The sequence below is a fragment of the Oncorhynchus gorbuscha genome, linkage group LG17, assembly GCF_021184085.1.
Source record: "Oncorhynchus gorbuscha isolate QuinsamMale2020 ecotype Even-year linkage group LG17, OgorEven_v1.0, whole genome shotgun sequence".
Lineage (NCBI taxonomy): Eukaryota > Metazoa > Chordata > Actinopteri > Salmoniformes > Salmonidae > Oncorhynchus > Oncorhynchus gorbuscha.
In genome coordinates this window covers 26,718,436-26,744,637 of record NC_060189.1, presented here as the reverse complement: position 1 = coordinate 26,744,637, position 26,202 = coordinate 26,718,436, and the positions used below count along the sequence as shown (strand labels likewise).

Sequence of the window (26,202 nt, the reverse complement as noted above, 5' to 3'; positions counted from 1 at the left end):
CTGGGAGCAATTTCCAAACTCCTGAAGGTACCACATTCATCTGTACAAACTATAGTACGCAAGCATAAACACGATGGGACCACGCAGCCGTCATACCACTCACGAAGGAGACGTGTTCTGTCTCCTAAAGATGAACGTACTTTGTTGCGAAAAGTGCAAATCAATCCCAGAACAACAGCAAAGGACCTGGTGAAAATGCTGGAGAAAACAGCTACAAAAGTATCTATATCCACAGTAAAATGAGTCCTATATCAACATAACCTGAAAGGCCGCTCAGCAAGGAAGAAGCCACTGCTCCAAACCCGTCATAAAAAAAGACAGACTACGGTTTGCAAGTGCACATGAAGACAAATATCATACTTTTTGGAGAAATGTCCTCTGGTCTGATGTAACAAAAATAGAACTGTTTGGCCATAATGACTATTGTTATGTTTGAAGGAAAAGGGGGAGGCTTGTATGCCGAAGAACACCATCCCAACCGTGAAGCACAGGGGTGGCAGCATCATGTTGTGGGGGTGCTTTGCTGCACTATTATTCTGACATTTCACATTCTTAAAATAAAGTGGTGATCCTAACTGACCTAAGACAGGGAATATTTACTCTGAGAAAATGTCAGGAATTGTGAAAATATATTTGGCTAAGGTGTATGTAAACTTCTGACTTCAACTGTACCCATGTGTGTTACGCACCAATGTTTATTTTCCTGGACAAATTAGCTAGCAACAGTAAGCTAGCTAAATGTCCATGAATGTTTCATGTGTGTTTCGACCTGTCCACAAATGAATATAGTTGGTTCACAGTTGGTTTTGATATTTTAACCTGCGCATCATGAGTGTGTCTGGTGGGGACAGACAAAAGCAACACTTAAACGATGGCACACGGAGATGCATAGGCAGTGCCGGTTTGGCAACATGTTCGAGTTATTTAGGTGAGATAGGGAAGAGACGTTATGTTTTTATTTATGTTTTTAAGCAACTTTTGCTGTTTGATTGAGTCATTTGAGATCATGGCTTTATTAATACTCTGCATTGCCTTGAATTCATTCTGTATTTGGGGACTGTGAAGAGACCCCTGGTGGCATGTCTGTCAGAGTTATATGTAAGTTGATTATACAGACAATTTAGAAATTTTAACACTAATATTTCTCACAAAAACAAGAATTGATGCAGTCAGTATCTCCTCTACTTTGAGCCAAGACTCTTGAGATTAAACCTCTGTGTATATTGAAGGGAAAAATGTGCTACTGTGTTCTGGGCCAGTTGCAGCTTTTCTAGGTCCTTCTTTGCAGCCCCCACATTGCAATAGTCAAGATTAGATCAAACTAAAGCCTGCAGGACTTATTTGGTCAACGGTGGTGTTAAAAATGCTGAGAATCTCTTTATCACAGACAGCCCTCTCATCTTTACAACAATTTAATCAACATGCCTTGACAATTTACAGTCTAAGGTGACACCAAGAAGTTTAGTCTCCTCAACTTGCTCAAGAGCCACATCATTCATTACCAGATTCAGCTGAGATCTTGAACTTAGGGAATGGTTTGTACCAAATACAATGCTTTTAGTTTTTGACTATACAAACATTCCAAAACGGAATGCAAGCTGTGTTTAGGGTTGCAGTGATTTCACTAGCTGTGGTTGCTAACATGTATAAGGTTGAATCATCAGCGTATATAAACACACAGGCTTTGTTTAATCATAAAAGGACATAAAAACATGTTCATGATGCATTCAATGTCTCATATTAGTACTATAATTCGGCTCTCTTTTGTTTTTCTCTCTATCTCTGCAGAAAAAGAATCCCCTTCCCAAGACCTGTTTACGTCTGTCCCCAGCAGCAAGCCGACCCCGGGGTCCACCAAGGCCAGTGAGCAGGACGTCAGCAGTGCAGAGTCTGGGGACTCTGAGATAGAGCTGGTCTCTGAGGAGCCCCCCCTGCGGAGCCCCCTCAGCACCAAGTCCAGTAACAACCCTTTTGAGCAGTCTCCCAGCAGCAAGGGAGGTTTCAGCCAGGCTGGCAACCCCTTCGACAACCCCCCCAGTGCCAAGGGACCCACATCCTACAGCATCCTGAGGGAGGAGAGGGAGGCTGAGCTGGACAGTGAGCTCTTCATTGAGTCTGCCAATGAGGAGAGCCCCAAGAGAGAGGGGTCCGGCCCCAAACAGGGGGTCAACACCCCTTCACCTCTGATCCTCACCGCCGCGTCCCCCGCCCGCTCTGCCCCAGAACTGGTCCCAGCAGAGCCTGTGACGAGCTCCACCATTAAATCATCCAATGAAAAGAGCAAGAGCCCCATGAAGATGGAGGAGGATCGCCCAACTAAGCCCAAGCCCCCCATGGCCACCGTGCCCCCGGAGGTGAGGTCCGAAAAGCCCCTCCTGGACGACAAGCACGTCACTGAGGGGAAAGGAGACCTGGCTACACCTGCTGCGCCTGTCTTTATGGAGGGCTTTGACAAACAGAAAAGTAAGCCCTGTAATTCATTAATCCACTTGTCTGTTGATTCATAATTTGTATGTTATTTCTGGAATCGTGCTGCCCATGATGAACCCTGCATTTCAACATACAATCTGTAGTGATAAACCTACCTACTGTAGTCACACTATTATCCCTCCTTGAAGCCATGTTGTCTTCATAACTTATCTTTCCTTGTTGCAGTTGTGTTGCATCTGCATTATATCATCACAACACTACAGAAATTGCTCAAGCAGCTTATGGAACAGGTAGTATGGTATCTGTTGGTGCATTTGTTTGTCAGTGGGGGATCCAGTGGCTGTTCGGTTGCCGTGTTTTAACACCAGTAACTGCACGTTTTTTAACCAGGCTGTTGGTATGACTATGGAATCCCTCTCATACAGCAAGCAGGTTGTTCACGTACTGTTTTTACTGCCCTGAGTGTGTGACGCACCAGAAGAGATAACATGGAGGGTCATGGTGTGTTGTTATGGTGCCTTTGTTGACAAGGTCAGGAAATGAAAGTGTTGCTGTGAGACGGCTGATTCCGTGGTGGGTGTGAGCATCGTGGATCATGAGCTGCTGCATGATTTCAAGATCTGCTTCCCTCTGGTGGTTGGCTTCAGTTACAAAACAGGTCTGAGAACAGCCTTTTTTACGATGATAATCAACAAAGGATGAGCCTCTCTCTCCATTCTACGTCATTGAAGGTATCATAACTAATCCCTCACTCTCATATAGGATTTTAAGACACAGCCTTGACTCTCTCTTCCAAATCGCGAACAGGCCATCTGTCTCCCAACACCCAGTACCATCATCATGTCAGGAAGTAACTCAGACAGACGTATCATCACAGATCACGCCAGAGATCACGCCAGCCAATTTGCACCACATCGAGCCAGAGTTCTTTGTGTGTGTTAAGCCGGACATTTTGTTTTTGGCTCTTATTATTTTGTCTTTCTTCTGTTTGCTTCTTTCTTCATCCTTCTTGTAAACGGTGGGTTTTTGTAACCCTGCGGTGTCAAATCTGGAACACAAGCGTCGACTTAAGCTTAGGAGGATTCCCTTCATGTATGGCTAGATGCAGTGATGGAAATATCACATTTCAGTTGTTCTATGGTTCTGTCGCTGTCGCGGCACAACATCCACCTGTGGTATGTAACTGAGGATGTGCTTGAGTTAAAAGCCCCAAGCTCCCCTCCTCTCCTGGTGTTTACAAACAGACACACACAGAAGGTTCTCGAATTCCTAAAAGCAGGTCAACCCATTTGATGCGGTTTATATTCCTCCACCACTAGGTGGTGCAGGGCACCATAGACTATAACAGAGGTCCGTGTGTATGCTGGAGAGAAGACAAGCAGAGCAGACATCATGTACCACAGCCTGTGCAGCTCCACAGCAGTTGCCGTGGCAACACCTTCCTAAGGGGGAGCACACAGCACAGGCTCATATATTTTTTACGGTTGCAGTGAGCAGAAGGTGTAACAGGGACGTCGACAGGGCTGTCTGGACACAGACTGACTGTACCAATGTCACTGAAATAGAGGGGGTCAATGTTTATAACATTATAAATCATGAGGATATGTTTATTCTCTATCCAAGCCCACAGACACTGTTTAGACATGATACTGTCCGTTGCACACAGCTCGTTACATGCCTCCATGCATCACTGTGAGTCCATAGCTGTTTGTCAGGCTATTTGCCCTGATAATGCATCCTGGTGGAAAAACCTAAAGCACAAGCTGAACCACAGCCTGAATGCAGTAAACCTAAAAGAACATTGAGGGCTGTACTGTAGGCTACAGTGTGATGGTTATGAATTATTGAAAATACCAGCACTTAGGCTGTTCAATATTTAGTAATTTGTAAGTCGCTCTGGATAAGAGCGTCTGCTAAATGACTTAAATGTAAATGTAAATGTAGTGAGACGTATTGAAAATAACTCCAGTATTTGCGTGATATTGACTGCAAACGTAAACATTCTTTGTACCAATCATACAAAGGGCAGAGGAGTTGATTATTTGCCAGATTATTCATTGGCAACGCTAGGTCCATACCCCAGCAGTAGCCTATAGAATCCTCAGTTCCTAACACGAAACTCTGTTTATAATGATGAATGTACACACATGCTGTGAGCCGTCGGTTGTGAGTCTGGGTTCTGTGTGTGTTTCATAGGTGTGTTACATGTGGAACGGGAGGTTGACCAGGGTGTGTCATTGTTATCACTCTCCCAGTCTGTGGGCTCTGTGGGAGAGCTGTTTTCATGGCGGAGAGTCGTTAGTCTCAATGCTAGTAGAAGATGACGTCAGATTTTTTTACATTGTAATTTCAACCTGGCACTTTATCTGTAAATGATCTTATATACAATATGGATCATGATTAAACTAGCCTGGGGGTGGGATAGGATATATGCCTATTTCCGACTGAGCTTCATCAAAGGGCATGTTGGTTAACTCTTTCACTGCCAATTCCCCATGCCCAACGCCCTAGTCTGCTTTGAGAATCAGGATCAGCACGGGAACTTTTATTGTGAAATAGTGCTTGCCTCCCCTTTCAAGAAAAAGACTACCCCCCCCCCCTCCCCTCCCCTCCCCAGGCACTAAATCATTGCATGGATGATTTGCTGCAGTAGCAACTGTGGTGTTGTATTTACAATTCGATCACTCCCTCTCCTCCTTCTGTTCTCGCCAACACTGCTCCACAGCATCAGTCTGTGTGCTCTGCGAGCCAACCAGTACCTTGAAAACCTTGCCTCCCTCCCTCTCGTCTCCGCATCTCTCCCTCATCTCATCTCATCCTTCCAACCATTCATGCCATTGTGGGATGACTGAGTGAGTCAGTGGCACAAGAAGAGGAAGAGCTAGAAGAAAACAGAGAACTGAAAGAAAGGGAAATCCGGGAGATAACTGATCATCAGCATGCAGTCCACTGCAGACGGTACCAAGAAGGAGTGCTCCTGGAGCAGCTGGAAAGGCCAGGGTACTGATGCGTTTGCTGTGTTTATTGTGTGTATCTCTGTCTGTGTGTTAGGAGTGTGTATCTAGGCTGTGAGTGGTGAAATGATGTATGTATGAGGGGCATGTGTATTTATGCTTCTAGTGCAGCTGTAGTTTGTGTGTGTGTGTGTATGAAAGGAGGATGTTGCATGTATGGTTGTGGGGGGTATCCATGGTGTGTGTTAGTCGAGGCCTGGGTGATCAGGCTGAGCTGTTTACCTTCACCAGGGGGGTGACAGCAGACACACCCTGATCACGCTCTCTCTCTCTCTGCCGTGTGAGACAAAGGGCAAAGGTAGGTGTGAGACGTAGTGATGAATGTACACACACGTGCTGTGAGCCATCTGTGTTGTGTGTCTCTGTTCTGTGTGTGTTTTTCTATGTGTGTTAATGTGAAGGGTGTGTCATTGTTATCACTCTCCCGGTCTGAGGGCTCTGCGGGGAAGCTGTTTTCAGAGTCTGAGTATTTTGTGTGCGAGGCTGTCGGAGCATCCGGACAGCACTGACATACTGTCTCCATGGCAACCAAGGCGCACCCATCCTGATTACATCAGTCTCATCCATCGGCTGCCAAGGCACTTTGCAGCTACTGGGAGAGAAAGGCACAGCCTCCGTCTGTCTCTTTCTCCATCATGGTGTGCATGAGTCTCACCTCTGGGTTAGGAAGAGAGATGGGAGGAGAGAATGGTTTCCCTTCCTCCTCCCTGCCTTTCCAACTGGCTGTAATTTTCTATGGCAGCCATGTTTATTATACTGTATTGTGTGTAAGATGGAGAGGGAGTTGGTTGGTCTGCCTTTTCCTTACCTGACAGTGGGTGATTTTAAGCGTGTATTTAGAATGGAAAATAGAATAGAATCTACCAAATGAAAATGTAAGACTATAGCCTACATTATCTTCAATAAAATACACAGAAGGAGCCACACATAGACCTGGGGATACAATAAGTAGGTATTTTTTTATTCCATTACTGAGAGTTGTGAGCAGAATAGCTTGTGTTCACTGTGCTTTCACTATGGCCTGAAATAAGGTTTTATGAACAGGCATATGTCATCATCTGTCTGACTGGGTTTGTTTAAAACATTCACTTTCTTTCCCTCTTACCAATAAAAGTTGGTACAGTCAACACAACCAAGGGTGAAATTGACCATTTGGGTGGTATTTAGTTTGAATAAGCTGTTAAAGCAAAGTAGTGTACATACAGGCATGTCTACATGTTTACACATGCTAGCTTGGGGCATGGATTAAGGCACTTTCGATAACTTCGGGTCAGGCTCAAACCGGTTCACTCTTGTTCTACCCAAAAATGTAGCCTAGAACATCATTGACAAACCCGTAGAGTAAGAAATATTGCATCAGTTTGTTGATTTTGACTACCAGAACCAGAAATCATACAGGCCTGTATCAGTGATCAGTGTGTGGCTGCGTGCCACGGTACTTCCTGTACGTTCTGGTTCCACTTCAGGTGTTCATGCTGGCTGGGAGGGACAGTAATAATCCCCAGGGTCTCTACAGACCAAAGAGCTTGGCAGCAAGACTCACCCATGACTGTACACTCAAGTCAGTACCTAAGTGAGATATAACCTAGGCCTACTACCATTACTAATGATTTACTGTGCAGAGTACCATCCACATCCTTCACGTCCTTGTACTATATCAAAATGCGCCACTGAACACATTATGTTTGGTGTTAATGCATGAGATTTGGTGTCAACATAGTGTCTAGACAGGCCACATTGACGTTTTAAGATGGATAGATAATGACATAATACGTGTCAAGATTTCAGAATGAAATTGTTTAGAAGCGTATAATATTGTTATTGGACCTGTTCTAAGCCCAAATAAGGCCAAATATATGGTTTGTGAACTACAGCTGTTTCTGTACCATACTATATATTTTAGTCTTTGGACACATGGGGTTACTGTTTTTTTTTACACATTTCACGAACCAAGTTATGTAAATACTTGTTGAGATATATATACACACCTACTCATTCAAGGGTTTTTCTTTATTTTTACTAATAGTGAAGACATCGCAACTATGAAATAACACATGGAATCATGTAGTAACCAAAAAAGTGTTAAACAAATCTAAATATATTTGAGATTATTCAAAGTAGCCACCCTTTTTTTTCCCTTGATGACAGCTTTGCACCCTCTTGGCATTCTCTCAACCACCTTCATGACGATTGCTTTTCCAACAGTCTTGAAGGAGTTCCCACATATGCTGAGCAGTTGTTGGCTGATTTTCCTTCACTCTGTGGTCCAACTCATCCCAAACCATCTCAATTTGGTTGTGGTCGGGTGATTGTGGAGGCCAGGTCATCTGATGCAGCACTCCATCACTCTCCTTGGTCAAATAGCCCTTACACAGCTTTGAGGTGTGTTTTGGGTCATTGTTCTGTTGAAAAACAAATTATAGTTCCACTAAACGCAAAGCAGATGGAATGGCGCATCGCTGCAGAATGCTGTGGTAGTCATTCTGGTTAAGTGTGCCTTGAATTCTAAATAAATCACTGACAGTATCACCAGAAAAGCACCATCACACCTCCTCCATGCTTCACGTTGGGAACCACACATGCAGAGATCATCCGTTCACCTACTCTACGTCTCACAAAGACACTGAGGTCTTTGGTCTGAAGCACAGATGTCTATTGCTCGTGTTTCTTGGCCCAAGTAAGTGGTTTCTTTGCAGCAATTCGACCATGAAGACCTGATTCACGCAGTTTCCTCTGAACAGTTGATGTTGAGATGTGTCTGTTACTTGATCTGAGGTGCAGTTAACTCTAATGAACCTATCCTCTGCAGCAGAACTTTGGGTCTTCCTTTCCTGTGGCGGTCCTCATGAGAGCCAGTTTCATCATAGCGCTTGATAGTTTTTGCAACTGCAATTGAAGAAACTTTCAAAGTTCTTGAAATGTTCCCTATTGACTGACCTTCAGGTCTCGAAATAATGATGGACTGTCGTTTCTCTTTGCTTATTTGAGCTGTTCTTGCCATAATATGGACTTGGTCTTTTACCAAATAGGACTATCTTCTGCATACCACCCCTACCTTGTCACAACACAACTGATTGGCTCAAACGCATTAAGAAGGAAAGAAATTCCACAAATGAACTTTTAACTAAAGTTGGGGCTCCTGAGTGGCGCAGCGGTCTAAGGCACTGCATCACAGTACAAGAGCCATCACTACAGACCCTGGTTCGATCCTGGGCTGTGTCACAACCGGCCGTGATCCGGGTTAGGGGAGGGTTTGGCCGGGGTAGGCCGTCATTGTCAAATAAGAATTTGTTCTTAACTGACTTGCCGAGTTAAATAAAGGTTCAATTTAAAAAACAAGGCACACCTGTTAATTGAAATGCATTCCAGGTGACTACCTCAAGAAGCTGGTTGAGTGAATGCCAAGAGTGTGCAAAGTTGTCATCAACCTTTGGCTACTAACTTTTTTGGTTACTACATGATTCCATATGTTATTTCATAGTTTTGATGTCTTCATTATTATTCTACATTGTAGAAAATAGTACAAATAAAGAAAAACCCACAAATGAGTAGGTGTGTCCAAACCTTTGTCTGGTACGGTATATGAAAACAATATTGAATGAAATCCACACTCTCTCTCACACATACACCCCTAAAGTCCATGCAGTATTTGCAAATCCATAGAGACTGGAGCGTTAAGCATTTGACATTTTCTCTCCTCAGAACTTAAACATGTTCAGATCTTAATAATGTTTGGCATATAGATTGTCTGAACCAATATATAAAAATCCACACACTCCCCTCCTCTCTCTCACACACACCCCCAGAGTATATCGGCAGTTTATGGAGCCATATTATCAGAGTTTGTTTCTCTGTCAGATCTTAAACATCTGGACCGCTAAGTGTACAAAACATTAGGAACACCTTCCTAATATTAAGTTGCACCCTCTTTTGCCCTCAGAATAGCCTCAATTCATCGGGCCATGGACTCTACAAGGTGTCAAACATTCCACAGGGATGCTGGCCCATGTTGACTCCAATGCTTCCCATAGTTGTGTCAAATTGGCTGGATGTGCTTTGGGTGGTGGACCATTCTTGATACTGTTAAGTGTGGAAAAACCCAGCATCGTTGCAGTTCTTGACACATCCGGTGCGCCTGTCACCTACTACAATACCCCGTTCAAAGGCACTTAAATATTTTGTCTTGCCCATTCACCCTCTGAATTGCACACATACACAATCCATGTTTCAAGGCTTAAAAATCCTTCTTTAACCCGTCTCCTCCCAATCATCTACCCTGATTTGAAGTGGATTTAACAGGCGACATCAATAAGGGATCATAGCTTTCACCTGGATTCACCTGGTCAGTCTGTCATGGAAAGAGCACGTATTCATAATGTTTTGTACACTCAGTGTATATAAAAACAATATCTGCATTGATGCATTGATGTCTGTGGTATGTGGGTACACGGGTGTGCTTGTGAGAGAGGGAGAGAAAGAGGGAGAATGCTGTAGCAGGCCTCACTTGCCATTGACTTGCATTCAATTTGCTTATGCTGTATAATATACTCTAGGAGTGAGTGTGTGTGTGTGTGTGTGTGTGTGTGTGTGTGTGTGTGTGTGTGTGTGTGTGTGTGTGTGTGTGGATGTATTTATATATTGGTCCTGACTATCTATATACCAAACATTAAGATCTGAACATGTTTAAAGATCTGAGAAATAGGGAACATACTGTAAAATGACTCCCTCTTCAGTCTCCATTGACTTGCGTTGGATTTGCTTACACTGCATGTACTCTAGTGGTGTGTGTGGATTATATATGTATATTATTCTGATCTGATCACTTTAACACGTATTCACTGGACTTGGTTCATGAAATGCGTAAAAACACTCACCCCATGTGTCCTAAGACAATGTAGTACAATATCAAAAACTCACATTGTAGACAAACACTTTGGCCGATTTATTATTATGTTTTTCAGATTTGTCCATTAGTAAGCTCAGAGATTGTATTTACTAAAGGAAATGCTCCGCTATGGACATGAATGGGTTAATAAAAGGGTATTTAACAAATGATTTGAAGGGGTCTCGGTACGTTAGGTTTTGTTTAAAAATAAATGTTGATAAGCAGATCATTTCTCGGATGGAGGTATTTTTTCAGTGAGTAAAAAACCCACATTGTCGCTTGTTCCAGACTTTTTGCATGATTCCTAAATTGAGTCGTGATCTGACATTTTTAAACCTAATTCAGCCATCAGACTCCATTTACCCTTTTTATAGTGGGATTTAAACCTTGCCATATTCTATCAGCTACGTTTAGAAACCCATTCACACCATGACGTACAGTCTGTTGTTTTGACTAATGCCTGACTCCATGTTTAAACGGCCCTTTGTCCTTTTGTGTTGAACTATAAAGGGAGTGGCTGGGTGTGTGTTGGTGAAGACAAAGTTCGTGTCCCTCATTCCCCAGATTCAGACAAATAAAGTGAATCTGATTCTGTTTTCCAGGAAGTGCTTTCACTCCCGCCCGCCTTCTCTCCATCTCTTTCTTTCCTTGCTTCCCCCAACCTCTCTCTCTCTGTGAGTGAAGAGGGAGAAAATGGAGCACCGTAGCTATGGTAACTGCATCAGGCAGGGGCTCACCAGATCCTCACAGAGCTGAAGCATTTTAATAGAGCAGTATATTTCAGGTAGCATCTTTCATCCTCAGTATACAGTCCTATAACACCTTCACAGACATTGCAGATCTGCTGCGATGCCCACTCACAAGATGCTATACTGCCAATGAAGTCACATGCTGCGGGCTATTGATAAGCTAATAAGTAATTGATCGGAAAGAACTCCATCTTCTTGCCTGGTGGAAGGAGATACCCATCCACCATTTTAAATCGGATACAGTCTCCTTATTTTGGTCCTTGCTTGGCAGTCTTTGTCATTTGTCAGTGGGGCTGTGCTTTAAAACCAGGGTGAGAGGGGCTGTGCTTTAAAACCAGAGAGAGAGAGAGAGAGAGAGAGAGAGAGAGAGAGAGAGAGAGAGAGAGAGAGAGAGAGAGAGAGAGAGAGAGAGAGAGAGAGAGAGAGAGAGAGAGAGAGAGAGAGAGAGAGAGAGAGAGAGAGAGAGAGAGAGAGAGAGAGAGAGAGAGAGAGAGAGAGAGAGAGAGAGAGAGAGAGAGAGAGAGAGAGAGAGAGTGTGTGCGCTGGATCGCAGCTCGGCTCTCTGGCAACCGCTCCCCTTAACGCCCACCCTCCAGTCCTCCTGCCTAGACCAAGGATGATTAGCCTGCGTGCTTGTGGCCCCTCCCCTCCCCGGCTGAGAGGAGGGGGGGTAGTCCCCCTTCAGTGCTCTCCTTTTGTCTGTGGATAAAGCAGCTGCCTCTTTCCCTGTTCAGCCATGGGAGCCGCAGGTCAGTACACACACTTCTACCGCACTAGCTAAAGCTTTTCTCTCTTTGTGCAATCTGTAGATCAGATCACAAGGCACATGAGGCACATTTGCTGCTGTTTGTCAAGTATCTCCGGCGTTGCTGTCCTTGCCTGTCTGTCTTACAGCTGCTTTGCTTGGTGCGTGTGTGAATGTGTGTGTGTTTTTGTTGTTGAGCATCTCCATTACAAGCAATACTGTAGATAAATGGAAAATCATAGAGAGTGGGTTAGTGACTAGTGATATTGGTACTTGGTTTTAAGGGAGTGGCACTCAGTCAGATATATAGAGGTAATCCAGCCTGATTGATTAGAGTTATTGATTACAAGGACAGAGGTCAGTCAGTATTGGTTATTGAGGGCAGCTCAACTGACTTGCTGACTTGGGCAGATGATTATGGGGAAATGGCAGAACGTGCCTGGCATTGCACCTGTCACCCACAGAGAGGAGGTAAAACGAGTGTCTTTCAGCACCCTGTTTTAGAACGCCTTTTTTTCATCCACAGATGCCTATGGTAGAAAATAAAGATGGCTGTCATTTCTGTGGTGTTCACAGCTCTACGGCTAAAATTAGTGCATGCGGGCAAGTAGGCAGGAGGGCTTAGGGAGGAAGACACCCAGGGGACCCAGCAGTGTTTTACTCCTCTCTAGAACAGGAGCACAAACTCTCTGGAACTGACTTTCTCCTCGTAAAACAGAGGGCTTGCAGGTGTCACATCAACAGCTGGCTGCTGGATTTACACTGAGCCATAGTCACTGGATGTGGGTGAACCAGCCACTGTTCTCATGGAAACAGGCCTGTGTTAACAGCCAACATAGGAGAGGGCTGTATGGGTCACCTGAGTTGAGCTGGAATGGTGCACTGACTAGGCCTGATCCAGGGGTGATAAACCTGTGTCATCTTTGTTGGGGGCTGAAAACGGATGCTCTAAAACAGAGATCGCAGGACATGGCACCAGTCTTTTAAGACATAATTCAATTGGATGTATGAAATAGTATATATTTAAAGAAAGCTTATTTAGGTTACCAACTAGGCTGTATCCCCTCATTTAACTAGGCTGTATCCCCTTATTTAAGTAGGCTGTATCCCCTCATTTAACTAGGCTGTATCCCCTTATTTAACTAGGCTGTATCCCCTTATTTAAGTAGACTGTATCCCCTTATTTAACTAGGCTGTATCCCCTTATTTAACTAGGCTGTATCCCCTCATTTAACTAGGCTGTATCCCCTCATTTACGTAGACTGTATCCCCTCATTTAACTAGGCTGTATCCCCTCATTTAACTAGGCTGTATCCCCTCATTTACGTAGACTGTATCCCCTCATTTAACTAGGCTGTATCCCCTTATTTAAGTAGACTGTATCCCCTTATTTAACTAGGCTGTATCCCCTTATTTAACTAGGCTGTATCCCCTTATTTAACTAGGCTGTATCCCCTTATTTAACTAGGCTGTATCCCCTTATTTAACTAGGCTGTATCCCCTTATTTAACTAGGCTGTATCCCCGTATTTAACTAGGCTGTATCCCCTTATTTAACTAGGCTGTATCCCCTTATTTAACTAGGCTGTATCCCCTTGTTTAACTAGGCTGTATCCCCTTATTTAACTAGGCTGTATCCCCTTATTTAACTAGGCTGTATCCCCTTATTTAACTAGGCTGTATCCCCTTATTTAACTAGGCTGTATCCCCTTATTTAAGTAGGCTGTATCCCCTTATTTAACTAGGCTGTATCCCCTCATTTAACTAGTCTGTATCCCCTTATTTAACTAGGCTGTATCCCCTTATTTAACTAGGCTGTATCCCCTTATTTAACTAGGCTGTATCCCCTTATTTAACTAGGCTGTATCCCCTTATTTAACTAGGCTGTATCCCCTCATTTAACTAGTCTGTATCCCCTTATTTAACTAGGCTGTATCCCCTTATTTAACTAGGCTGTATCCCCTTATTTAACTAGGCTGTATCCCCTCATTTAACTAGGCTGTATCTCCTTTGGGTGTTTACTAGTGTGGCTTATGATGTAGCCTAGTTTGTTCATTCTTATGATCCCAAATGGGCCTCTCATCTGTTACTGTGCTCTAATTCCTCTGGCCGTAGAGCTGTAGAATGACCAGGTCACTTTAAGCTGTTATCTCTGGACACTATCTGGATCTATTTATGCCACTGGCTCCACAGGCCAATTATTAACCCAGCTCTGTGAATGGCTAGTACAGTTGTACTACTGGGGAACCAGGTTGTGTTAGGGTACTGCAGGGTCGCTTGTGTGTGTGACCAGGCCGAGTGCTGACCACTACTACTGATAATGACACGTCACTGGCAGAAAGTGTGCCACCACCGGTGTGTGGCAACATAAATTGAGTGACACTTGTTCAACAAGTAGTAGTCAGCTCGCTATTATCGTTGGCAAAGGTCACTCTATATATAGGGGAAAAGAAGCCGGATAGAAAAGTTTTCACTTAAGACACATTCACACCTACGTTTATGAATCCACAGCTGAATCAAACGCAATAAAAATATAGGTTAGAGCAAAATCCCACTCGTCAGGGGTCTCTGAGGACTTCTGATTGCTATGGGATTCCAGTTATTTGACCTAAATGCCTGGGACACACGGGATTACGGCACTGTAAGTGATATCACAGCGTAGACAGGAACACTGTAAATTGAGCACTGTGAAGTCATTCTATCACTGTAATGCTGAGGTGACCGATGGTTGGGTCATACTGTGTCATGCCGGGGTGACCTTACGGTTAGGTCATCACACTGTCACTGTGTAATACTGGGCCTAACTCTGGATCCTAATCCTGCTCTCCTGTCTCTGTCCTCCCCCCAGCCATTGACCTGCTCTACTGGAGGAACGTGAAGCAGTCTGGAGCTGTGTTTGGCAGCGTGCTCCTGCTGCTCTTCTCTCTGACCCAGTTCAGTGTGGTCAGTGTGGGAGCCTACTTAACCCTGGCCGCCCTCTCTGCCAGCATCAGCTTCAGGATCTACAAGTCTGTGCTTCAGGCTGTGCAGAAGACCGATGAAGGACACCCGTTCAAGTGAGTGAAAGATGATAAGAGGTTTTCTCAGCACATTAAAAAATCTGCCATTTACATTCACAAATCAGTTTTACAAAGACACTTTAGCCTCGACACAAACAGTCTCTTTGTACTTTTCCCCCCAAACAGATCCTATCTGGAAGTGGAGATCTCCCTGTCCCAGGATCAGATTGGTAATTATGCTGACAAGGCTTTGCTCTACGCCAACACCTGTATGAAGGAGCTCCGTAGGCTTTTCCTGGTCCAGGACCTCATCGACTCACTGAAGGTCAGCCTCTGTCTCATCTCTCGGCTTTTACAAGAATGACATGGACACTTAACACCTTACCAACACTCCGCTTTTTAATGTCTGTAATCTCACTACTATTTCTGTCAAATGTCATCAATGGACATGTTAAAACCTAAAATATCTTAATTATTTTTGTATTTTATACCTTCTGTCAATCATCAAATAAACATACCATATATTGTGGGGGTGGGCTTGTTTGGTGAAGCAGTGCCAAGTGTTTTCACATTGTGTTGCAGTTTGCTGTGCTGATGTGGCTGCTGACCTATGTGGGCGCCCTCTTCAATGGCCTGACTCTGCTTATTCTAGGTGAGGATCCTCCAATGACTAGCTACTGTTCTACTCAGCTCTGCACCCCTTTACTGCCTTCCCACCATGTTGAGCCTGACATACAGCTCATATTTGATCTCTTCTAACATCATTTTATAACAAAACGGAATATAATGCATCATATTGGAACCTCTCAATCTACAAGATCACAAAGCCAGTCTGTATGAGTTTTTACTATAATCAGTGGGCTGTAATAAGCACGCATCACAGTACCCCATTGTCAGTAAATGATTAACCCAACACAGAGAGAACACGCTGTGGAGCACATGACCTCCTGACAAGATCACAACATATGGTTCTTCATGGAACCAGAGTTTTACTGCAATCTGTATCAATTAGGTTCTGTATCAAAGTGGATTATTCCCTTCTGCCCTTTTTCAGCAAAAACAATTGATTTTAATCTTAGATTAAAGTTCAGTCGCTTCACTTCCCAAAAAGATCCATCTGACGAAATTCCAAAAGGTTATTTATGAAGGTCTTTGTTCAAAGGTTTCATTCACAACTGAAGACAAAGTATCTCATATTTGTGTTATTTTTCTATCAACCTAGTGTAGATAAGTCTCTGAGCTGGAGTGGGGCTCTGTGGACACAATGTGTGCATATTTGAGTATATTCCCAGGGGGTGACGAGGTCAAACTGCTTTAACATGAGTCTCTCCCTCGCTCGTCCCCTACAGCCGTGGTGTCCATGTTTAGCATGCCCATTGTCTATGAGAAACACCAGGTAAGAATTTACCCTCACTCTCTAAAATACATTTTTGTTATTAACTCACAATATTTTTTTCTTGAATCTAAATTGTTTTCTGTCTCAGGCACAGATTGACCAATATGTTGGACTAATACGGACCCAAGTGAACTCCGTAGTGGGGAAGTAAGTGGTTATGACCTTTTCTACTCAAGAATGAACATGGTAGTTTCTGGAACATCCACCTAAGAAAGATTGTAATGATCATCTTGATATAAACTCGAAAAGGTTCATGACTACACTGACATAAATCAGTACTGTATCTGAGTTGACCTCGTGTTTTGTCGCAACAGGATCCAGGCGAAGATCCCCGGGGCCAAGCGAAAGGAAGAGTAGACGCGAGTCTAGCTAACAGCGAGGTCCAGCTCAGACTCAGACAGCTTGATCATTGTTGGAGAGCCTTGTCATGATCTGTGGGGTAGTAGTACTATTTCATCTAGGTGTTCTCTAAAACCAACCACTGAAGAAGCCCTGACCCCAAAACTGTCTAGAACTGTTAACACAAAGTAAATCACTCGTGTTCAAGATCTTATGTCTAGGTAGACAAGTACACAATTCTGAACAACAAAAAGAACCAGCCTTTTTTTCTTTTGTGTTGCTTGTTATTAAGTGCATGACGTCAAGCCTTGAGTAAATATTTGATATATTTTGTGCAGTTTTTCATGCTACATTTTTTTGCTGTGCTTACAACAAACTAAGATTTGGCACAAAAAAAGAGATATGCCTACAGAAATGCTCTGCTGCCAATGTTAAATACCGCTTCATGTTCGAGTTTGCTGGTGGGGCTTCTCTCAGTATATGACAATATATATAAAATGATTTCCTTTTGGTGTTTTCAAGCACAAAATAATTTGACAATGTGTTTTAGATGTGGTAATTGTAGGGTTTTTGCTTTTGTATAACTATAAGGAACTATACACAAGCTGGTGTTTTAGGTACCGTTGTTTGACTACCATGAAGACAAGGAATATCTGATGATATTTCATTTGTTTGAATTAACTGTCCAACTATACTCAATGTAGTTCTTAGACCCTGGACTAACTATTTGCACTTACAGTATGTATTTCATTACAGAATAAGAAAAATAAATGTTCCTTGATGTATTATGTTATAGTTTTTCAGACGCTTTACTGAAAACGGGGTCCAAGACAAAACTGTTTCATTTGACTAGGGCAGTCTAGTCCTGTGTTATAAATAAGAGGACATATGAGGTGTTCATGTTTCGTAGGGTACACGGTGCATACAACACTTGGAAAATCTCCAAAAGGGATTTGAAATTACATTCTATAAATACACGTTGATTCCTTCTGGCACAGAAGACACTTTCATGCCTGCATGCGCATATCAGTATGCTGAGGTGACAAATTTAACTTGGCTGTTAGGTTACTCTGACGGACTATTCCTGAGTTTGAATGGAGACCGACAGTGACAGACAAGTCTCATCTGTTGTAAGCACTCAAATGTGTATTTGTGTAAGTACAGTACCGAACTGAAACCAGCACCATACCTTCAGACTAAGTCAGATTCATTTATAAAAAGAAAAATGGTAATGCCATTTATTGTTTTAAATATATCACTAATTATCAAAATAGAAAAGTATAGGTGTTTAGAAAGTATAATTACACCAGCACAGTAATAGAAAAGCTGAACAACATAACACAGGACAGAGAAGCATGGCAGGACCTTAAGTAAAATAAGTCATAACAATTGCACAATTTTTTTGTTGTTGAAATAATGATCAAAAGAGATTGTCCCTCCTGAGGGTTACCATAAGCAAGAATCTTGTAAAACATAAGAGTAGTGGGGGTGAAAACAGGACAGCATGCTGTGCTTCTGGTTGCTGCTTTAGAATGGGCTCATATGTTGAGCAGTGTGACCGGGTGTAGCTGGAACAGGACCCCTTTGCTCTTTCCATCTTCCTTTTGGACAATCTCCATCTTCTGACTGGGATCCACCTGTACACAACATGGCCACACCAGACAAGCTCAACATGAATTGTTTTAACACTAGAAATTATATGATTAAGTATGGACCTTACGCTCTATAAAAGCTCAGGACAGAATTGATTGAAATGGGGAAAACTAACATTACACCATGAATTCAAGCCATACCTGGTTCCATTGCTTTGGTTCCTCATGGTACACAGGAGCAAGGTCTTCTCGAGGGGGTGACTTTGTAAACAGACTGACGAGTCGTTCGCGGCAGTCCTCCTGCAGGGTGTTGATCCTGTCAGGCCCCAGGTGCAGAGGACCGTTGGGCCCCTCACACACCAGACGGTTAATGGCACCACGCAACGCATTGATCTGATAAAACACACTGATTATATGTGGAAAGTTGAAGTTTTAAAACACGATACATATGGATATGAAGGGTCTATGAGGAACTACATGGATGTTAGCTACCTCAGTGATGTCCTCTACATCGAATTTGACATCAAAGGCGAGCTCCATGTCATGTTCAGGCAGGGCAGCTGCCTGAGACTGGACGTTCCACCCCAGACCACAGAGGGCACCAGTGTAGCTGGTCCTCTCGTCGTTGGTGCTGCAGAGAACAGGCAAAGTTACATTAACAGACCTTTATGACTAAATGCATGATTTGACGCGAATATGACAAATTATTTATGTTAACATTTAATAAAAACCTGCCCATAATTGTACATTCCCTATAAGATCTCACATTCCCTATAAAAGGTACGGTAGGTAATTTGATTACATGTGATGAGTATACCATCTCCAAGCAGACCTACCGTAGCTCTGTGGCAGGGGTGAAGAGCATGGTGATGAGTGCAGGCAGGCCGTGGATGTGAGGCATCAGTGTGGTCTCCTTCAGTAGAATCTGTGTGCCTATATCAGCACACACATATACACATCTTACTGTTACGACAAAGACAAATGTACATTTCTGGTAGGGTCTAAACTAACAGCAAGCCCATTGGTGGTTTGAGTCATTTAAAAAAAAATTTAAAGACTTTTGATGGGAAAACAATCGCAATCGAACATGGAAATTACTCAAAATCGAAAGTGTAGAAATTATATTTACATTTACATTTAAGTCATTTAGCAGACGCTCTTATCCAGAGCAAAACATTAACACCTGCTCTTTCCATGACAGAGTGACCAGGTGAATCCAGGTGACAGCTATGATCCCTTTAGGCCTGACCCCAATTAGTCGACTGGTCGATTGTTTGGTCGTTAGGCTGTTGGTTGACCGAGATTGTGTTATTGCTCGACTAACACATACACAACTAGACAACTAGTGAAAAGTTTGGACACACCTACTCATTCAAGGGTTTTTCTTTATTTTTACTAATTTTCTACATTGTAGAATAATAGTGAAGACATCAAAAATGAAATAACATATGGAATCATGTAGTAACCAAAAAAGTGTCAAACAAATCTAAATATATGTTATATTTGAGATTCTTCAAAGTAGCAACCCTTTGCCTTGATGGCAGCTTTGCATGAGTCTTGGCATGAGTCAACATCTCACCACATTTTATGCACTACAGTGCTAGCTAGGTGTAGCTTATGCTTTCAGTACTAGATTCATTCTTTGATCCTTCGATTGGGTGAACAACATGTCAGTTCATGCTGCAAGAGCTCTGATAGGATGGAGGACGTCCTCTGAAGTTGTCATAATTACTGTGTAAGTCTATGGAAGAGCCTCCTAAGTATTGCATTGAAGTCAATGAGGACGGAAGCCAGCTGTCCTTCAGCTACGCTATGGTGCTACCCTACGGAGTGCTGTTGAGGATACTATAGACCATTGCAAAACAGTGTGTTTTAATCAATTTGGTGACGTGAATATATTTAGTTTTTATCTCAAAACGACAACTTTTGTATTATTCTATTTTTAATGAAATTCACTGAGGTTGGTCCTCCCCTGAGGAGCCGCCACTGATATATACATATACAGTGCCTTCAGAGAGTATTCAGACCCCTTGACTTTCTCCTCATTTTGTAACATTACAGCCTTACTCTATAATGGATTATATAAAACACATTTCTCAGCAATCTACACATAATACCCCATAATGACAGGTTAAGACATTTTTGCAAATGTATTAAACTAAAAAAAACAGAAATATCTTATTTCCATAAGTATTCAGACCCTTTACTATGAGACTCGAAATTGAGCTCAGGTGCATCCTGTTTCCATTGATTATCCTTGAAATGTTTCTACAACTTGATTAGAGTCTACCTGTGGTAAATTCAATTGATTGGACATGATTTGGAAAGGCACACACCTGACTATATAAAAAGGTCCCACAGTTGACAGTGCATGCCAGAGCAAAAATCAAGCCATGAGGTCAAAGGAATTGTTCGTAGAGCTACGAGACAGGATTATGTCGAGGCACAGATCTGGGGAAGGGTACCAAAACATTTCTGCAGCATTGAATGTCCAAGAACACAGTGGCCTCCATCAATCTTAAATGGGAGAAGTTTGGTACCAACAAGACTCTTCCTAGAGCTGGCCGCCTGGCCAAACTGAGCAATCGGGGGAGAAGGGCCCTTGGTCAGGTTCACTCTGACAAAGCTCCTCTTTGGAGATGGGAGAACCTTCCAGAAGGACAACCAACTCTGGTAGAGTTGCCAGATGGAAGCCACTCAGTAAAAGGCACATGACAGCCCGCTTGGAGTTTGCCAAAAGGCACCTAAAGACTTCCAGACCAGATGAGAAACAAGATTATCTAGTCTGATGAAACCAAGATTGAACTCTTTGGACTGAATGCCAAGCGTCACATCCGGAGGAAACCTGGCACCATCCGTTCGGTGAAGCATCGTGGTGGAAGCATCATGCTGTGGGGATGTTTTTCAGCGACGGAGACTGGGTGACTAGTCAGGATCGAAGCAAAGATGAACGGAGCAAAGTACAGAGATCCTCTATGAAAATCTTTTCCAGAGCGCTCAGGACCTCCGACTGGGGCGACGGTTCACCTTCCAACAGGACAACGCAGGAGTGGCATCGGGACCGTGAGTGGACGAGCCAGAGCCCGGACTTGAATCAGAACATCTCTGGAGAGACCTGAAAATAGCTGTACAGCAACGCTACCCATCCAACCTGACAGAGCTTGATTGGATCTGCAGGAAAGAATGGGAGAAGCTCCCCAAATACAGGTGTGCGAAGCTTGAAGACTTTAGGCTATAATCGCTGCCTAAGGTGCTTCAACAAAGTACCGAGCAAAGTTTTTTTGTAATTGTATTTTAATTTGTACCCAAATTTTCACCCCAATTTTGTGATTACGATCTTGTCTCATCGCTGCAACTCCCCAATGGGCTTGAGAGAGGCGAAGGTTGAGTCATGTGTCCTCCGAAACATGACCCGCCAAACAGAGCTTCTTAACCCGGAAGCCAGCTGCACCAATGTTTCTGAGGAAACTGACGACCGATGTCAGCCTGCAGGTGCCTGGCCCGCCACAATGAGTTGCTAGAGTGCGATGAGCCAAATAAAGCCACCCTGGCCAAACCCTTCCCTAACACGTACTACGCTGGGCCTATTGTGTCCCGCCCTACTGGACTCCCAGTCATGGCCGGTCATTTGGATATATATATTTTTTAATTAGGATATTACATGCAGGCTGCAATGTTTTTATTTGTTGGCAATAAAGTTACTTTTTAGGTTAGTATTTTTTTTGATTTTGGATAGGCATTTGATTTACCAAATTACAATGATTTTGAGATAGACGTTATTATAAAATGAAACGGTCTCACGAAAATGTGCATATGAAAACCATAACTGGCACGCAGATCGGTAGAAAAGGTTAGATAAATTGGCATTGCACATGAGAAAGGTTGCCCACTCCTCATGTAGCCTATTACCGGAAACTTCAGGAGCATGATGGTAGAATCTGTTAAAGCCAGCAGGAGCGGGAGGAGAATAGCTAGATCAGGTTACATTTTTTTCCCCTTCTGGTTATCTCAATCTCTGGCGACATCTTGAGGCATCAAACCGTAAGCTTAAAGCATCAGACAAGGTCATTGCATATAGTTGGTTTTATTAAAACAGTGTGTCTATTTATGGTAAAATACACGTTTAAAAATGTTGAGCAAATGATTGGTCAAAAGAACAGACAACTTTGTCGACTAAGATTGTTTATCCGTTGGGGACAGCCCTAGATCCCTTATTGATGTCACTTTTTAAATCCACTTCAATCAGTGTAGATCAGTGGTTCCCAAACTTTTTATAGTCTCGTGCCCCTTCAAAACATTCAACCCCCAGCTGCCACACACACACTGTACGATATATTTAATAAATGTGAGTGGGAAGTGACAGAGCTCTTATTGAACCAGGGCACAAATAATAATTTAGCTCTTTATTTAACCATATACATATAAAACCTTATTTGTTCATTAGATTGTGAATAACTCACCACAGGTTAATGAGAAGGGTGTGCTTGAAAGGATGCACATAACTCTGCAGTTTTGGGTTGTATTGGAGAGTCTCAATCTTAAATCATTTTTCACACACAGTCTGTGCCTGTATTTAGTTTTCATGTTAGCGAGGACCAAGAATCCACTCTCACATAGTTACGTGGTTGCAAAGGGCATCATTATTTGCCAAGGCAGGATACTCTGAGCGTAGCCCAATCCAGAAATCTGGAAGTGGCTACTGATTAAATTCAATTTTCACAGAACTGTTTGTTGCAATTTCGATGAGGCTCTCTTGTTCAGATATCAGTAAGTGGACTGGAAGCAGGGAATGAAAGAGATAACGAATCCAGTTGTTTGTGTCGTCCATTTCGTTAAGTACCTGCATAATTGCGCACCCAACTCATACACGTGCTTCGCTATATCACATTTGACATTGTCCGTAAGCTTGAGTTAATTTGCACACGAAAAAAAATCATACAATGATGGAAAGACCTGTGATTTGTCCTTGTTAATGCAGACAGAGAAGAGCTCCAACTTCTTAAATCATAGCCTCAATTTTGTCCAGCACATTGAATATAGTTGCGGAGAGTCCCTGTAATCCTAGATTCATATCATTCAGGCCAGAAAAAACATCACCCAAATAGGCCAGTCGTGTGAGAAACTCATCATCATGCAAGCGGTCAGAGAAGTGAAAATGGTGAGTAAAGAAAACGTTAAGCTCATCTCTCATCTCTCAATAAAAGTGTCCCATTCTCTCAAAAAAAGTGTCCCTTGATAACCAGCGCACTCCTGTATGTTGTAAAAGTGTTACATGGTCACTGCACATATCATTGCATAGTGCAGAAAATACACAAGAGTTCAGGAGCCTTGCTTTAACAAAGCGAACCATTTTCACTGTAGTGTCCAAAATGTCTTTCAAGCTGACAGGCATTCCCTTAGCAGAAAGAGCCTCTCGGTGGATGCTGCAGTGTACCAAGTGTCATTGGGAGCAATTGCTTGCATGCACGTTACCACTCCACTATGTCTATGCCACTATGGCTTCTGCGCCATCAGTACAGATACCAACATGAGCAGCAGCTACGTTTGGCTACTTGTGGAATTCCCGCAAGAGAGTAACGGTTAATATGATTGGATGTTAATTATTTGTCTAGGCTACCTGTATTTGACATTGTGTTATTTTGCTGAACACTAGATGGTTAAAACATTTTTTTCACAAACAGGCTACTCAGGTGAGAAAAAGAGCCTAAAATGTATAGCCCTGTTGGAAAATATAAATGGACTGTTTGAAAATGTGAAAAAGTTAGTAAAATAAGTTAAATAAAAATATTTTTTTACATGTGAATCACATATATTTGGTGTACCCCTGGGGGTATTGCTGGTGTTGTTTGGGAATAGATGAAGGGGAGGAGACAGGTTAAATACTGGTATAGATGAAGGGGAGGAGACAGGTTAAATATTTATTTTTAAGCCTCGATTGAGACATGGATTGTGTATGTGTACCATTAAGAGGGTGCCTTTGAATGGGGTACGGTAGTAGGTGCCAGGTGCACCGGTTTGTCAAGAACTGCAACGCTGCTGGGTTTTTCACACTCAACAGTCTCCCTGTGTGGCAAGACTTATCCACCACCAAAAGGACATCCAGACAACTTGACAACTGTGGGAAGCGTTGAAGTCAACATGGGCCAGCATCCCTGTGGAATGCTTTCAACACCTTGTAGAGTCCATGCCCTGACGAATTGATCCTGTTCGTAGGGCAAAGGGGGGGGATCTGCAACTCAATATTAGGAAGGTGTTCCTAATGTTTTCTATACTCAAGTGTATTTCACTCTGTCCAGCTTGCCAACAGTTATCGAAACCTAGACAGTCCGGGAGCATTGAAAATTCCAAAAGTGCTGGATAGAGGACTATTTTTTGAAAATGTTGAAGGTGAGTGCGGCCCTCCAGACCTCGGTGAAGACTGAATGCAGTCCGTAGGGCAAAATGAGTTGGACACCCATGGTCTAACCCTTATTCTAATGTGCTTATTATGTCCCAGATCATATCCCAATTCCCAGTACTGTACCTGTCGCACTGACAGACACGGAGCCAGCCACCAGCATCCGCTGATGGCTGTCCTGAGGACTGTCATTCAACGCAACGGAGTTGATGCTGTCCTTCTCTATGAGCACCGACCTGTAAGGAGTTAACACATTCATTAGCACTGGTATATAGTGTCACCAGCACTGGGCCAAACTCTAACCTGATCTAGGTGACACTGACTAACCTGTAGTTGGTGACATTGCTAAAGCTGTGGAAGTTGACTTTATGAGGACTGGATGGGCCATGCACACGAACCTGTGGCAAACAGCATCAGCAACACTTTACTTACAGTGAGCATTAAGACACAATGGGCATCCTGTAGCCACTAACATTCATCCACAATTATTCAATACATGTTAACAGTAAAAACATCCCCCAGAAACAAATTGTGTTCCACGAATTCCTGAGAGGAATGTGTGGCCCTGGCCCACAGCCACTAATACACCGTAGAACAAAATGTACACCAGCTCACGTACTACCAAAATGTCTCCACCCTCTGGACAGGAGGCAGGCAAAAGGCAGAAAGACAATGACACCCTCTTGTGGTGAACAACTAACAACACTTCCTGGTTGAACCAAACAGGCAGTCTATTGAACACAGTAGCAGTCTATGAAATGTGAGTCAGCCATTTGGCCAGTGTTCTCGCCTTGCTCTTCAGAGAGGACTGGCTGGTCTTGGCAAAGGACTGGAGCAGGCTGTCAATTAGCTGCTTCTCTTCCTCCTTGCTAGTCTTCCAGGAGCTGCTGGTAGCGTTGGGAGTGAACGTGCCGTCCTGCAGGTCTTTGTACAGAGACACCAGCACGTCGTGGATCTGCTGCAAGACACACAACCACACAGCACTGTCAGGGTCACAGCCTTTGTTTCTACTGCTGGACAGCAAGGAAACACTAAATGATTTATGTTTATAGCAAAGCCTAACAGGAAAACTATAACTGAACAATTCCCCATGAGCACAACATCCTAGAAGCTGGCTTGTGTTTGAGGTACCTTGGACTCAAAGCTCTCCTCGGCCTTGATGGCGTGTCCCTCCTGCATCATGATGTCAGCCACGCTGGAGGTGACCGTGTCAGTGTTGATGAGCAGCTCCACACGCATGATGCCGTGCAGGATGGAGAACAGGGAGACTATGAGTGGGTGGCCATTCACCAACGTGATAAAGCGGTTGCGGGCACGGCTGCTCCACTGGTCCCCCAGGATCATGGACTGGGCCGATGGACGCATCCCAGAGATCTGGAACTCCTGGGCCTGAGGAGACAGGGCAGAACACAATCCTAACAGAATACAGGACAAAGTCATAGCAGAATATAGGGATACTAGATCAACTCTCTTGATTAGGATGTGGCCCAAAGATGTTTACCATTTTGGCTAAATAAAACGCTGTAGCTGTACCTGGAATGGGTGGGCCATGATATCAGCAGGTAGCTTCCTCAGGCAGCTACACGACACCAGACTGGTGTTTCCAAAGTCCAGAAAGAAAACCTTGAACATTCAGAACACATGGTTCATCCACTAA

General features: G+C 43.3%; 2 protein-coding genes across 5 annotated transcripts in view; one reads left to right on the top strand and one right to left on the bottom strand.

Moving 5' to 3' along the window:
• Window positions 1-17,344, top strand: part of LOC124001128 (reticulon-1-A-like) — a 52,547-nt gene extending 35,203 nt beyond the window's left edge. The window contains exons 3-9 of one of the 3 annotated variants that reach the window (XM_046307704.1): window positions 1,789-2,463; window positions 14,671-14,878; window positions 15,008-15,146; window positions 15,404-15,473; window positions 16,171-16,217; window positions 16,306-16,364; window positions 16,532-17,344. In XM_046307704.1, the coding sequence (XP_046163660.1) occupies window positions 1,789-2,463; window positions 14,671-14,878; window positions 15,008-15,146; window positions 15,404-15,473; window positions 16,171-16,217; window positions 16,306-16,364; window positions 16,532-16,574 (1,241 nt within the window). In that variant the 3' untranslated portion in view covers window positions 16,575-17,344. Of the gene's footprint in view, window positions 1-1,788; window positions 2,464-5,134; window positions 5,431-11,671; window positions 11,828-14,670; window positions 14,879-15,007; window positions 15,147-15,403; window positions 15,474-16,170; window positions 16,218-16,305; window positions 16,365-16,531 lie in introns of those variants that run through there. The other 2 variants (XM_046307705.1, XM_046307706.1) reach the window with 2 other exon arrangements.
• A 436-nt stretch (window positions 17,345-17,780) lies between these two features.
• The window catches only part of LOC124001127 (ATP-dependent RNA helicase TDRD9-like), a 31,149-nt gene continuing 22,727 nt past the window's right edge, over window positions 17,781-26,202 (bottom strand). For both annotated transcript variants that reach the window (XM_046307701.1, XM_046307703.1), the window contains 9 exons: window positions 26,079-26,168; window positions 25,677-25,934; window positions 25,336-25,503; window positions 24,873-24,943; window positions 24,672-24,781; window positions 18,985-19,081; window positions 18,641-18,779; window positions 18,350-18,541; window positions 17,781-18,193 (listed from right to left, as the gene is read on the bottom strand). In XM_046307701.1, the coding sequence (XP_046163657.1) occupies window positions 18,095-18,193; window positions 18,350-18,541; window positions 18,641-18,779; window positions 18,985-19,081; window positions 24,672-24,781; window positions 24,873-24,943; window positions 25,336-25,503; window positions 25,677-25,934; window positions 26,079-26,168 (1,224 nt within the window). In that variant the 3' untranslated portion in view covers window positions 17,781-18,094. The remainder of the gene's footprint in view (window positions 18,194-18,349; window positions 18,542-18,640; window positions 18,780-18,984; window positions 19,082-24,671; window positions 24,782-24,872; window positions 24,944-25,335; window positions 25,504-25,676; window positions 25,935-26,078; window positions 26,169-26,202) is intronic.